At 48.8% G+C, this 14,953-nt stretch overlaps 1 protein-coding gene across 3 annotated transcripts in view; it reads right to left on the bottom strand.

Moving 5' to 3' along the window:
- Positions 1–14,953, bottom strand: part of ADGRD1 (adhesion G protein-coupled receptor D1) — a 145,364-nt gene that overhangs the window by 112,929 nt on the left and 17,482 nt on the right. For all 3 annotated transcript variants that reach the window (XR_010933399.1, XM_067701242.1, XM_067701241.1), the window contains 2 exons: positions 4,550–4,729; positions 1,927–2,181 (listed from right to left, as the gene is read on the bottom strand). Coding sequence is in view for 2 of the 3 variants with exons in the window: in XM_067701242.1 (XP_067557343.1) it covers positions 1,927–2,181; positions 4,550–4,729 (435 nt within the window). In the remaining variant the exon portion in view is untranslated. The remainder of the gene's footprint in view (positions 1–1,926; positions 2,182–4,549; positions 4,730–14,953) is intronic.

Below are 14,953 nucleotides of genomic sequence, written 5' to 3'. Positions count from 1 at the left end.
AGGTCAAATTATTTTTCCATTTATAGTCTAAATTGCTTGGGAATAGTCTTTAGGCAGGTCATCATGTAAAAAGATGACTTTATACATGCTTTTACTGATTTCAAATACATAAAGACGCAAACGAAATGGATTTCCATTGCATCTGGACTACTTAGAGATAAAACACAGAGGGTTGTGAATCACTGGGCTGGGACAAACAGAGGCCTCGCCACCTCCCCTCCCAGTGAGGTGACACTGGCGTGGACCCCATCAAGTGGTGGGGGACCATCTTCCTGAGCCCCTCCCATCCCGAGGATTCTATTCAAGACCCCTTTTGGTCCATTGTGAATGATTATAATAATGAAGACATCCAACTCCTTCTAATTTTAGTATTCCCCAATGAAAACACAGACTTCACTAGGTACTCTACCTCATTTCTGGAAATCCCTCAAGTTGCTTTGGGTGGCCTGAGGGAATAACCTCATCACCCATCCCTGGTTCCAGGAGTAAATGACCCCGTGGGTGGAGGCGGGTAGCTGGGGAGAGGGTAAGGTGTGACCCTGCTCTGGGGATCAGAGCCCCAAACACTCTGCTCTCCAAGTCGGAGTCCCATCAAATTCACATTTAACTCATGTGAGTCCATAAGAGAAGTGAAGGACAATAAAACTCATCCCAGCGGCCCTGTCCATCCTCATAACTGATGACCACGTGAGACTAGGATGAGAAACGAGAGTCGGCCGCGTCCTAAGTCAGTCTCGGTTCCCAACTGGCTCTTGTTATAAGAGCATCTGATTGTGCAGAGTGTGTTTCTAGTGTCAAAGGAACACACTTTCAAACCATGGGACTCTGAACAAAGCCTTCTGCTTCCTTGGCTTCTCTACAGAAGGAACGGCCAACCGTCGCAGGGCTGGGGGGACACCTGAGCAGGGGGAGAGCTGATCAACACTCTGCCTTTGTGTGAGTTAGAAGAGAAGAGGCCACCTCGGCTGGACCAACCCGCCAGGAAATGGTACTGCTCTAGCTAACAGGTTAGAGGAGGGGCCCCTCCAGACAGGTCACCCAGGGAAACGCCCCCTTTGGGTACCTGCAGCCCTAGCTCACGGCTTCCTGTGCAGACAGATCTTTATGCAAAGGAAGGCAGAGTCCAAAACAGAGATTCCTAGTGACGTCATATGAGACACGGAAGGTCACATATGGTTCCATTTATATGGGATGTCCAGAATAGGTAAATCTATAGAGACAGAAAGTAGATCAGTGGCTGCCGGGAGCTGGGGAAGGAGGACGGGGGACCGACTGCGCACTGGTGCTGGGTTCCTTTGGGGGTGATGGTTGCACAACATGTGGACATAGTAAGCACCGCTGAACTGTACACTGTAAAATGGTGACATTCACGTTTTATGAATTTTACCTCCATTTCTTAAATTAGTGACTTTCCAAGTCCCACAGTTCATCGTGGTTGACTGAGGACCTGAACCCAGGTCCAACTGTCCCCTGGGTTCCTGATCTGAACCACCGCTCTGTGCTAAGCAGGAAGGGGGCGTCCTGGGGGCGCTCCGAGGGCCCGTGGTGGGTGAGTCTGGCACGCGGGAGGCACGTGGTAAACATTTGTGGATCAAATGCACTAATGGACCTGGAACACTTGATTCCCAAAGCTTTCCATAAGCATCTGTCACAAACACCTGGAAAACTCCCTGGTGACGGCAGGAGACATTCATCTCAGCGTGTTTCTGGTAAATTGTGGATTCCTCCATCTCAGAGAGCAGGGGCTCTAGAAGGCCCACCGTATTTGTGAGGCCGATCAGGACACATCTCAGCCTGCAGCGCTGACGGCCGCATCAGGAGAGGGAGGAGAAGAAAAACGCTGGGAAGGGGAGGTGGCTACGAAGCCCGCCCCCTCCCCAGGAGCTGACGTCACAGCCGGCCCGCAGCCCCTCCCCTCTCACTGACCAATGGCAGCTGTGAAGTACATGGCGATCTCGTCCGGCGTCAGGGCCCGTTCCCAGATGATGAACTCGTCAAAAGCGCCGTTCTCGTAGCGCTTGGGCTGGCGCTCGTCAGACCCTATCACGAGGTTGACATTGGGCTCCCCGTAGGCATGAGACACTTTTCCACTTGGGTCTGAGGTGGTCAGCGTCCCGTTGACGTAGACTTTGAGGCCCTCCTTGGACTTCCATGTAAATAGGACATGAGTCCAGTAGGGGCCTGGGAAAGAGCAGAGACACCCTTCTCACGGTGTGGGTCGAGCTCTCCGTGCAGTGGTCATTCTAGCTTTAAGCACATTTCTCTTTCTTATGATGATGGGTCAGTGCTACCGCTGGCTGAGTCCTCATATAGGTCATAATCCACATCTCACTTCCCTCAGTCCTTAGGAGCACAGCAAAGAAGTTCCCCCCCACAAACCCCAGAGGCCGTTCAAAGAGACCCTTTGCCATTTTAAATTAAATGAAGTAATAACTAATGGTCATAACTTGTTCAAAAATATTTTGTTAATCCAGCCTAGGCCAGCACAGGGCAGGTCAATGAGACCTATCTGAGGACCTGATTCAGCCCAAAGGCCACTGATACCCGCCTCTGCCTGACCTCAAGCAGGTGATAGCAACCAATATGGCAGCACCGAGGGAGAACAGACCACTCCCGGCTCCGTCAGGATCCTCTATCAGGAGCCTTGGGGATGACTCGTCTCTCTGTCATGAGAACCACGTTCACCAACAGGAAGAAAGTTCACTGGACTCTGATGGTAGCTTGCCCCACAAAGGGCCACACCTCGTGTGCAGGTGTGTGCTCAGACGCCCTCAGGGACTTGCTGCTGGAAGACGCCCCTGATAGGGAGCCTATGACCCGAGCCAGGCCGTCATCTTAAATCACCCAGCAGTTACCCCGGGGTTCTCGCTCGGGGTTGTGCGACTTTCTAACCACGAGTCTCCAGAGAGCTCTTGGATCTGAGACAGGGCCAGAGTACCCCTGCCCTGGAGTGTGAAAATCCCTTCAATGAACAAATAAAGAGCACACTGCCAGGCAGAAATGTTTACACTTCTCCCCATTCCTCTGGGTGGGGAAACAGTCAGGATCCAGCAGATCTGACCTTAAAACGTGTTCAAGATAAACGACTGGGTGCCTGATACTGTGTCAGCCCCAGGGGGCACGGAGATCAGACTCTTACGGAAGAGACTGATAGCAGGTGGAAGGTGATAAGAGCCATGAACAGGGGCAGGACAGGCAGGTCTGAACAGGTAGAGGACGCAGAGACAAGCTCTGGCCTCGGGGATCGGAGAGGGCAAACACGCAAGATTCTCTCAAACTCCGTGGGCACCGAATTTGCCCCTTTTCCGGGGGTGGAGGTACGAGCTTGGTCCTGGCTCACAGCAGCGGCAGAATCAAGCAGATGCACCCGGTGCCCACGGGGCCCCTCTCCCGTGGGCTCCTTGTGTGTGAGCTCATTCCTCTCACAGTCACCCTATGACCCAATGCTGCTATTGTGCTCACGTTACAGACGAGCGCACTGAGGCACAGAGCAGGCGGGTAAGGCGCCCGGGTGCGCACAGCTGGCAGAGGGGTGCAGGGCGGGATTGACCCAGGCTGCGTGGCTCCAGGGTCCATGGTTTTTTAACAACTGAGACACGCAGCCTCCTTTAAATGGTCCGAAAATGAATTCTCCTTGCCTGTGTCAGAGATGTCATTTCCTCCTGAAGGAGATTGTTCTAGACTCTCACTTTGCCCTCCCCCTCCGCGATTCCCTTCTTAGTCTCCAGTCTGGACTGGGCAGCCCGTCCACGCTACCTCGAGACATTCTGAGTCCCCCATCACCTCTCCCCATCTCAGTTCCCACTCCAGACCTCCGGCCTCCCCCAGCTTCCTGGCCCACACCTCTGACCTCATGCCCGGCCAGCGACGGATCACACTGAGCCCCGGAGGAAACAGGACTCGTCAGAGAGGACTGGACCACGTGGCCTCCTGACACCCACCTACGCACTCAGCCACATCTGCACACACCCAGTCCCCACACTGGTCCAGACCATCCCTCCTGAATCCCAGGCCCTCGCTGGCCTGGTGCCCACACGCCTCCCCTCCGCCAGCTTTCTTTCCCCTAATCGTCAGCCCCTCGTTTCCAAAACCTTTTCCCGGCGAAGTCTAAACATCTGCAAGTCTACAGCACTAAAAAGAAGGAGGGGTAGAAGGAGGAAGGGGAAGGACAGGAAAAGAAGGAGAAACAATAACCACTGTGCTAAGCACGCCACATGCAATATTCCATTTAATTTCCCCCAAGCTGTGAGGTAAGTATCATTAATGCCTTCACTAGGGAAACCGAGGCTCGGGGCACTAAGTAACATGGTGCGGTGACCCAGTCATCCCGTGGTCAGGGGGAGCACAGGCGTCAGCCCGAAGGACCCCGCCCCTCATCCGCCGTGCAGACATCTCCGCAGAGGATGTCATCTCACCCTTTCCAGCAAGTCCTCCCAAGCAGCCCCTGAGAGGGCGGGGCTCAAGCGCCCGCAGGCCAGGGGACCGACAGCGGAGCGTCTGGCCTCCATACGCCTCCCTGAGCATCCCTCCGGGCCAGCGGCGCCCTTACCTGGGGGGCTGAAGGTGGCCTCCCACGTCATGGAGTTCTCACGCGTGTACAGCTCCACGGAGCCCTTGCCACCGCTGGAGCAGACTTTGAACCCGTTGGAAATGACCTGTCCCCCGAACGCGAAAGGGGTTGTTCTGGAATGTTCTGCTTGCGTCTTCCAGAAAAAAGAGAACGTGACCCCTGAGGACAGAAAAGGCGTGGGGTTATTTTTAATGAAAAACGGACGGGACTTAACCTCTCCGAAGCAGGTCGTTCTCGCTGCTCTTTGTTTTTCATTTAAAAGGCAGTTTTCTTTTTTCTCATTCCAGAGACAGTGTATGCTCAATCCAGAAAATACAAACCATAAAAGCAGGTAGCTCACTAAGTACCAGACACTTTACTAAGGGTTTTAAATGAATCCTCTCCTCATACATACGACAAAACCTGATTATCATTCATCGGCTTACCCCGTCAGGCAGATGAAGAAACTTGAGTCCGGTTTGCCCAAGGTCCCTGAACGAGAGACTGACTCAGATTAGACCCAAACTCAGTCTGACCTACAGACGTCGGCAGTTAAGGTAGCCCCTTCCAAAGCGTCTCCATAAACATATTTTACAGAGAAAGGAACCAACTCACACATACCGGTTTATAAGCCACATGTTTTGAGAACTTACTACATCATAGACCCCCTCCAATGGCCATAAATACACCTCTATGTCATCATTGTTTGTATCTGCACTTCATGACATTCTAAACAGGAACTCTAGGGAATTCCCTGGCGGTCCAGTGGTTAGGACTCTGTGCGCTCACCACCGAGGGCACGGGTTCAATCCCTGGTCGGGGAATTAAGATCCCGAAAGCCGCGTGGCACGGCCAAAAAAATAAAATAAACAGGAACTGTAATTTTTTTTAAAGAAAAAAAAAAAAACAGCAAACCCCTTCCCCCATGGCTGGGTCTTAAAGTTTCCTTCGACTTTTAATTTCCCAAACAGAACGGGAAGCTAAACCTTTCTGCACGTCTCAGATTAGATGCCTTTAGGATAAATTCCCAGTAGGGCATTTCTAGTCAAAGAGGAAGCCACTTTGAAAGGTTTTGAAACCTACAACTGTTCATTCCCATCAAAGTGGGGCACACGAAGGCCCTGGCAGCCGAGACGGCCAGTCCGCAGACTCCTAAGTCCTGAGCCCGGTCCCCAGGCTCCACGTGGACTAAATGGTATGAACAAGCTGGCCCATTGGTGGGTGTGTCTCCATCACTGGAAGCAGGGGGAGTGTAAGGAACAAGGCCAGCCCTTGATGGTGAAGACCCTGACCCGCGATCACTGTGCAGTCCAGGGGCAGGCTCCCGGGCGAGGGGCGACAGTGGCCACTCCTGGCCGGAGGCTCCTGGAATTGCCCTTTGGATCCCTGATTACCTCCACTCTGCTTCTCTGAATCCAGTAACATTTACCCTTTCTTTGCCCATAAGTAAACGTGTGTGTGTGTGTGTGTGTGTGTGCGTGTGTGTGAGAATGCATGCAGCCTGCCTGGACTCGGTGGTGAAAGCCAGAAATAACTCAGGCGGCCTCAGCCCTCCCAAGCTGGCCCAGGCTCTGTGGTGGGAAGGCTTCATTGATGCTGAGAGAGGAGGTGCCCAGACTTGATCAAAACAGGCCCAGGATGGGGCTGGGAGGGGAGCGGGGGTGGCCATTGGCCCTGGGCCTTATTTATATAAATGGTACCAATTTTAGACTTTGTATCTTATCTTCAAGTGAGATGATGGGCACAGTCCAAGAGAGTCTGAATTACAAGAAGACGTTTGTCATCAAGTATAAACTTCTGTCGCATCACCACCCATCCTGGCTGTAATGCTTTTTGAATCAACATATTTGTCACAAGTTGTTCAAATGTCTTGTGACAATATAATTGTGACAACTACATTGCATCATACCTTTGTAGGTCGAAAGCCTTAATACGATGAATATAAACATGTAAAACATGGCATGATTATATAATAATCATGGGAATATTTAATTATTAATATATAATTATATATTATAATTATATATGTAACTCATAATAATATATAATTAATATATAATTCCCTGGTTTGGAATTTCTCTAATTTTTTTTTTAATGTAGAGAGGAACCTCAAAACAACACATGAGGTTCAGATAGACTCCAGGGTAGAGCTCAGAGTCATAAGCAGCATGTTCTCAGGGCTATTGAGGAAAAAGGAAAGTCCCCAAAAGTGCCCTGGGACACAGGTCACGCCAACGAAAGGATGGGACTTGGGCAGTTTGCTCAGAGGGCGGCTGGGCTGCCCCAGACACTGCCCCACTCAGCAGGTGGAGGGGACTCCCAGGCCCAGGGCATCCCAGTACTTCTGTCTGCCTTGCACTGCAGTGGCGCAGAGTCCAGAAACAAAGCCCCAAGCCTTCCTGCCATGCCTCTCCACTCAGAAACAACCAATTTCACATGGACACGAACACGGCACATTGTGAAACTTTTGTTATGAAATGAAGTCCCAGCGGGATTCACAAAAGTACATTTTTTCCAAACACTTAGCTGCATTTAAAAATTCCTTTCACTCCTGTCTTGGCCAAATATCTTTCTGTCCAGGAAGAAAAATAAAAATAAAACATTCAATTTGGCATTAGGTAAGGGAAGATTGAAGCAAACAATGGTTACTATCAGCCAAACTTTTCATTTTTGTTCATTCAGCCTACAGAATAAGCATTTCTATCTGAGGGACAGCTTGTGTTTAAATATCAATTTACGTCTTCATAGAGTCTTAAAAGATTCACAACGAGCCCTCGGACATTAGCATTTTCAGGAACTTTGTTTCTTGCACTTGGAATTGTCAATACAAAGGAGAAAAAATCTGAAAAAACAGAAGTGCAATATTGACAAATTGACTCAATACTTTTCTTCTTCTTATGAGCATTGAATCCTCATCCGTCCGAAAAAAATAACGTGAGGAAAGTTCTTTCTCAATAAGACCAAAAAAAAAAAAAAGAAAAGAAAAAAACTCCAGCTGTCCCAAGAAAAGGTGGATACGTTTGAGTGCATAAATACTATAAAATTTTGCAAGGCAAAAAATTTACCATGACAAAGTCAAAAGACAAATGACAACCCAGGAAAAAATTATTTGTAAAACACCGAACAAACAAGAAATGAATTTCCTTACTATACAAAGAACACTTTATAAAGAAAAGTAGGATCACTACTGCTTAAAGAGAACTTCCTTTGAGCAGGACAGGATATCTCAAGAATTTTCAGGTATTAATTCTTTTATTCCTCCTGACTAGGGTTAGGGTTAGGCTTAGAGTTAGGGTTATGAGCTAGGTGTTAGTACAGTCCCCATTTTACAAGTGAGAGGATTGAAGCCAAGAGAGGTAACGTTACTTGTCTAAGGCCACACAGCCAGCGACAGAGTCAGGATTTCAACCAGGCAGTCTGGCTCTGGAGTCTGCACCTGTCGTCTCTCTGTCTTCCCTTAGAGACAGTGTTGTTTGGGAGAGAACTCACTCACTGAATTAGACAAAAAAGATTCGAAGGCGTTCCATGGAGGAGAAACATGCACACTACAGACCTGGGCGAGGCGAGGAAGTCTTCTTGTGCGTTATCCTCTCGGTGTCTGCTGCGGGCAGGGCAGAGGCGGCAGGCAGGGGTGGGTAGGGAATCTCTCCAGGTAGAGGAGCAGCTCTTCCCAGACCCATGGACTCAGCACTGTGCCCTGCATGTTGGTAACTCAAAGTGGACCAAAGCAGCAGGCAGCAGGGAGGGCAAGGCGACCCGCAGGTGATGCAGCAGCCCGGCATCCATCCTCCCTCGCCCAGCACAGCACCTCCACGTTCTTGCGGGGGGACCATCCTCCCCACTCCTACTTCCTCTAGATCAGGTGGGGCCGACCACACAGCCCCAGGTTCCCACGGGCTGGACCAGTCGGAATCACAGGCACTGGCTCAGAGATGGACAGGCTTCAGCCAATAAAAGGGAGTCCTGGAGACTCTGGGCAGACATTGCGATCACACCTGGAAAGCCTTCTCGGAACAGAGCCAGAGCGATGGAGGAACACAAACTTTTGGTGATGTTATCTAAGCACCTGGACCCAGCTTGTGGCACGCTCCGTCTCCCAAAGAAGCCACACCGTCTCCCATCCCATCTGCTTTCATGCCATGTGACCTTCCCGCTCTCCACCTGCCCTCTGGCTGATTTGACCAAGCGGAGTCAACGGAAGTGGCCATGGCCAAGTTCCAGGTGCAGCTGTTAACTGCCTGGGAGCTTCAGCTTTCTGCCTCTTGGAGCTCAAAGCCAACATGGAACAAGTCCAGACTCTGCTGGTGGAGAAAGAAACCACGTAGAGGAGCTGGAGGTGCCAGAGATGTGAGTGAAGAAAGTGGTCTTGGAAAAAAAAAAAGAAAGTGGTCTTGGAAAAAAAAAAAGAAAGTGGTCTTGGATATCCACCTCAGGGACACCTTCAGAGGACCCAGTCCTGGCCGCCACGGCTGCAGCTGCGGGAGAGCCCTGGTAACCCCCAGAACCATGAGAGGTGATGCTCAATTGTGTTGCACTTGCTAAGTTTGGGAGTGCTTGTTACGCAGCAGTCGATAACCAGAACACAGGCTTTACCTGGATCCACTCAATAAAGCCCCAAAGCCTAGCTGAGTTGCATTTCTGTTGCTTGCAACATTTCAGCTGAAGTTTGACGATCCACAGAGGAGTCCCCTTCCTGACCCCAAAGTCCCAACAAAGGCCACCGCAAGGATGTGCACATGGCTCCCTCCTTCCTTCCTGACCACTGCTGTGGGTGGCTGATTCGGGGGAGGACGCTGGAGAAGCGGCTGCAGGGTGAGAGGGGGAGCAAGGCGACTCTCCACCCTTTCCCGTTTCCAAGAGGACTTGGTTCAAGACAGAGGCGGCCCTAGGCCTGTGAGAGACACACGTCCACCTACAGTGCAATGGCATGAGAGGACATGAGCTTATCCACGCATGTCGACTGTGACAACCAGCTGAAAGCAAGTTTCCATGAGAACCACCCAGAGCCAGCAGAGCAGGCTCAAGAATGTTCTGGAGTGGTGGAGTGATGCTGAGAGCATCAAAACCAACGCCATCCCAACAGGCACATGAAAAGATGCTCAACATCGCTAATCATCAGAGAAATGCAAATCAAAACTACCATGAGGTATCACCTCACACCGGTCAGAATGGCCACCATTAAAAAGTCTACAAATAACAAATGCTGGAGAGAGTGTGGAGAGAAGGGAACCCTCCCACACTGTTGGTGGGAATGTAAACTGGTGCAGTCATTATGGAGAACAGTATGGAGGTCCCTCAAAACACTAAAAACTAGTGTCATATGCCCCAGCCATCCCACTCCTGAGCATATATCCAGAGAAGACTCTAATTCAAAAAGGTACATGTGGGCTTCCCTGGTGGCGCAGTGGTTAAGAATCCGCCTGCCAATGCAGGGGACACGGGTTCGAGCCCAGGTCCGGGAAGATCCCACATGCTGCGGAGCAACTAAGCCCGTGCGCCACAACTCCTGAGCCTGCCTTCTAGAGCCCGCGAGCCACAACTACTGAAGCCCACGTGCCTAGAGCCCGTGCTCTGCAACAAGAGAAGCCACCGCAATGAGAAGCCTGCGCACCACACGAAGAGTCTCTCACCACAACTAGAGAAAGCCCGCAGGCAGCAACGAAGACCTAACGCAGCCAAAAATAAATTAAATAAAATAAATTTTTAAAAAGATACATGTACCCCAATGTTCATAGCAGCATTATTTACAATAGCCAAGATATGGAAACAACCTAAATGTCCATCAACAGATGAACGGATAAAGAAGATGTGGTTCATATATACAATGGAATACTACTCAGCCATTGAAAAGAATGAAATAATGCCATTTGCAGCAACATGGATGCAACTAGAGATCATCATACTAAGTGAAGTAAGTCAGAAAGAGAAAGACCATATACCACTTATATGTGGAATCTAAACTATGACACAAATGAACCTATCTATGAAACAGAAACAGACTCACAGACCTAGAGAACAGACGTGTGGTCGCCAAAGGGAAGGGTGGGTGGCGGAGGGATGTAGTGGGAGTTTGGGATTAGCAGATGCAAACTGTTATATATATAGAATGGATAAACAACAAGGTCCTACTGTATAGCACAGGGAACTATATTAATATCCTGTGATAAACCATCATGGAGAAGAATACCAAAAAGAAGGTACACATATGTATACCTGAATCACTTTGCTGTACAGCAGAAATTAACACAACATTGTAAACCAACTATACTTTAATAAAAATTTTTTGATATTAAAGCCAATAAAACTTAAAAAAAAAAAAAACAAGGCCATCAATTTCCCTCTCGCGCTGTGGTTTCACCTTAGATAACACCTGACGCGGTAAGCTCGGGATGCTGTAACGGAACCTCACAGACTGGGTGGCTTAAACGACAGCTATTTCTGACAGTTCTGGAAGCCAGAAGGCTGTGATCATGTTGCCAGCAAAGCCCTCCTGCTGGTTTTATCCTCACGTGGCCTCCCTTGGTACGTGCACACAGAGAGAGCCCGTGTTTCCTCCTCTGCTTATAAGGGCCTTAACCCCTCACCCTCGTGACCTCATTGAATCCTAACCACCTCCCAGAGGCCCACCTCCAAATACTATCATAGGGATAAGATTTCAACACATGCATTTGGGGAGCACACATTCAGTTCATAACAGCACCCTCATTCATTCAACGAACATTTAATCAGTGGCTGATACACATCAGACATTATGAGGGAGGGTCCGGAGGCAGAAAAATGAGCAGACGCCGGGGTCCCTGGGCTCCTGGACTTACTACCATGTGGGCAGGGAGAGACGGATGTGAATAGTCACACGGGAGTCCCCCCAGTGACGGGTGTGATGAGCTCAGGGAGGAGAGACAAGAACGACAGGCATCGGGGCAGGGCGCCATCTACCCTGGAGGCTGGGAGAGGCTTCCTGAAGGTCTGAAGGGAACGGGTGTGACTCGGACAAGGGAAGGCACATGACGAAAGACCGTGGAACGTTTAAGGAGCAGAGACCTCATATCAGTCTTGCGACAAGATGTGGCCAGGAGGGTAAGAGGGAAGCAGGTGAGGCTGGTGAGGCAGATGTGGCCAGGAGAGACTTGGGTCTGAGAGCTGCCGTTAGGAGGGAAATCTGAGACGTACCTCTGTGTGAGTTTCCTACAAATCACCGCATAGTTCTATGCCTGATAACAACATGATTCACTCTCAGGGCTCTGGAGGTAGAAGTCCGCTTGAGCTAAAATCAGGTGAGCAGGGCTGCGTCCCCTTGGGAAGCTGCGGAGGAGAATTTGTTCCCACCCTCTTCCAGCTTCTAGAGGCGCCCACGTTCCTGGGCTCCTGGCCCCTCCCCCAGCTTCAAAGCCATCCTCACATCTCTCTTTAACTCTGCCCCTCTGCCCCTTCCCTTTGTAAGGACGCCTGTGATGACCCTGGGCCCACAAAGGAGATCAGGACATTCCCCACCTCAAGTTGCTTGACGTAATCACTCAGCTTCACCCACTGCTAAATGGGTTAAGGGTACGTTGGGCTGCTTTGTATTATTTTTTACAACTGACTGCGTGTTCATTGACAATTATCTCAAAATAAAAAGGATTTCATAAAAATAAAAAAAAAAAGAAAAGAAAAGCGATTCTGCTCGGTTGGGAAGGCCTTTAATCTGATCTGGCTGGTTCAACATCCAATTTTATTACGGCGTATCTCGGGCATGGAAGTTGGATGTTCTCCCAGGTTTTGGTCAAGAGAGGCTCCAGAATTGGGGCTGTGGTTTCTTTATAAAGCATAGAGGACGCCAAGGGAATCTACCAACTGTAGGATTCTAAGTGCGTTTTCTGTGCGGGGTGGCCAAGGAGGAGGAGGAAAGAAGCAAGTGTGCAGGGTTCTGGTGGCAGAGCATCTCTACGGAGTGACCACCTGCCGAGTGCTTCCAAAAGAGCACAGGCTGGGAGAGAGGGATGGGGAGATTTGGGCTTCCTGGCTAAGCTGAGAAAAGACCCAGACACCTAGGTAGCAGTCCACCAGCAGTTCCTGCCATAGATACCTAACTCTGATTTTGTAAGACCCTAAGGTGTGATCCCTACCTCTGCATTTCAGCAGAGTACAGGTTGATATGAGGATTTTCACCTACATCTTTCTAAGAGTTGACAATTCCACCCCCTCTGGTGTCGGACACTTTCTCCAAGAAAATCTTAGCATACAGGCATGCTTTAACATAACATGAATCACGTGAGTCCCTTCTCGATGGTCTTCCAGTTCTTCTGATTGTGACAAAGAGAAAGTCCATTTGTATGTAAGTAACAATTGCTAATCCCCATTTTAACACAGAAATGCCACATCTCAAATTTAGAGCCTCTGGTGGGCCATGGTACCCACGTAGAATTCAACAGTATAGGTGTCTTCTACTTATGGGAACCAAGATCGGTTTTCAGTTCTTGAGGGTGATATAAAGTTTCCTTTTCAATTGAATCAAAGTAAGTAAAATTTAAAGAAAAGGTATAAGTATTATAGTTCAGGTGCTATGTGTATATGGTTAAAAAAAATCATGAAAACAATTTAAAAGTGAATGAAATTTAAGAATCACTAGTCTTAAAAACATTCTAGCATGACTGGAAATTTAGATAATTACATCATTCAACCTCAACCTATTAAAGTAAATAACGCGCTCTTGGCCTTCTTCTTTGGCATAAACACATCCTGCCTCACTGCCTGCATGGTCGACGTTACAAAAGTTGAGTTAAGGGGATGACATGCCATTTTTTTTGGTCCACTTTAGGACTATGAGAATAGAATTACATCTGGCTGTGTAAGTTTCCTCGGTACAAATTTCAAGGGATCTACTCTCATCCATTCTCAATATTGTGGAGACCCAGCTGGCAAAAAACACAAAGAGAATGGTTCACAAGATTCTCTTATTCATCCTAGACACATAGAACAATTGAGGAGCCAAGTGTGAGGCTATATATGGTCCAGTGAACACAAGAGACCTTACTCTTAAAGTAGAAACATTACAAGGTATCAACTCCATGGACCAGTGCTGTCTTCCCTAATAATATCTGATTTTTACTTGACAAAGAGAAGCTGTGACGATGGTGAAGCTTCCACACTGTATCCTTAGATTTTTTTTCCCAACTCCATGATTACAAGACAAGGAAGTAACAATCAAATAAGGTGGGAGAAATGATACAGCAAAGAGCAAACTTTTGAGAGAGAAAGAGCTGAAGGTCATAGTGGCGGGGAATCTGGATAACAGAAGAGACACCGGGTGAAAGATAAGGAGTTCCATCTTCGGCCATAGTTGAGTTTGCAGTGGTAGGAGAACATGTAATATACGAAATGCAGAGATAAGATGATAGAGACCCAAAGGGGCAGTGTTTCTCAGACTTTAGTGTACACGACAGAGGCCGTAAACTCAAAAGCCCATTTGCCAGGAGGATCGACTCTGTAAGACAGCCAGCGTGTTTCTCGAAGGCAGCTCAGACTGTATCTTTCAACATGCAGACACACTTTCTCAGATCAAACACTGCATATCAAATACTCCTCCTGTCTGCCCTTCTTGCCCCCCAAGAAGGCTCTGTTTAATTTCTTCTAGAAGTGCCTGGTGCTGTAGGACTCTCTTGCACACTAACCACTTCTCTTCTCATTATTATGAGACCAACAGGTGAGTGGCAGCTGCCCTTCAGTCTCAGCAAGCAGGGAACTGAGAACGCTGGGGACTCAGGAAATCTGGAGACCACTGGGCCATTCCAAAGGAAACAGTCAGTAACCAACCACTGCCAGGTGGGCAGGGAACACTGTCGGATTTTCTTAAGAGAAGTCAGAAGTATAGATTTTTTAATGAAATTTTCTCTTATATAGGAATTAGACATTAATTTAAAAAAAAACAAACATTTAAAGCACCGTGAGAGAGGCTCTGTTTCTGCAAACAGTGAGCCAGGCTATTTGGACCCACCCGTCCTGTCGAGAACAATTTAGAAAGCTGATTAAAATATAAAATATGTGAGAATCGACATAACGCCAGCAAACAAAACACATCTGTGGGACGGAGTCAGCCTTGGCCAGTTCTGTGATTCGGTCCATGAGAATCGCCTGGAGGTCCTGGCTAAGACTACAGATTCCCAGGCCTCATCCATGGACATTTTGATTCAGTGGGTTCTGGGCTGGAGCCTGAGAACTTCCATTTTTAACGATCTCTGCAATAGACTCTTCTGCTGATGGTCTGGAAACAACACTTTGAGATACTCTGCACTAAATCGCCATGTGCCCCCTCTTGTGCCCCCTCTGGGCCTCGGTTTCCCCCTCTGTGAAATGGGCGTACTGAATGAATACTTCTCTCTGAGGCTCCGTCAGGCTTTCCAACAGCCCCATAAGCCCCAGTCATCT

This window comes from Pseudorca crassidens, chromosome 12, assembly GCF_039906515.1.
Source record: "Pseudorca crassidens isolate mPseCra1 chromosome 12, mPseCra1.hap1, whole genome shotgun sequence".
Lineage (NCBI taxonomy): Eukaryota > Metazoa > Chordata > Mammalia > Artiodactyla > Delphinidae > Pseudorca > Pseudorca crassidens.
The sequence above is the reverse complement of the archived record's forward strand: the minus strand, read 5'-3'. Positions and strand labels throughout refer to the sequence as shown.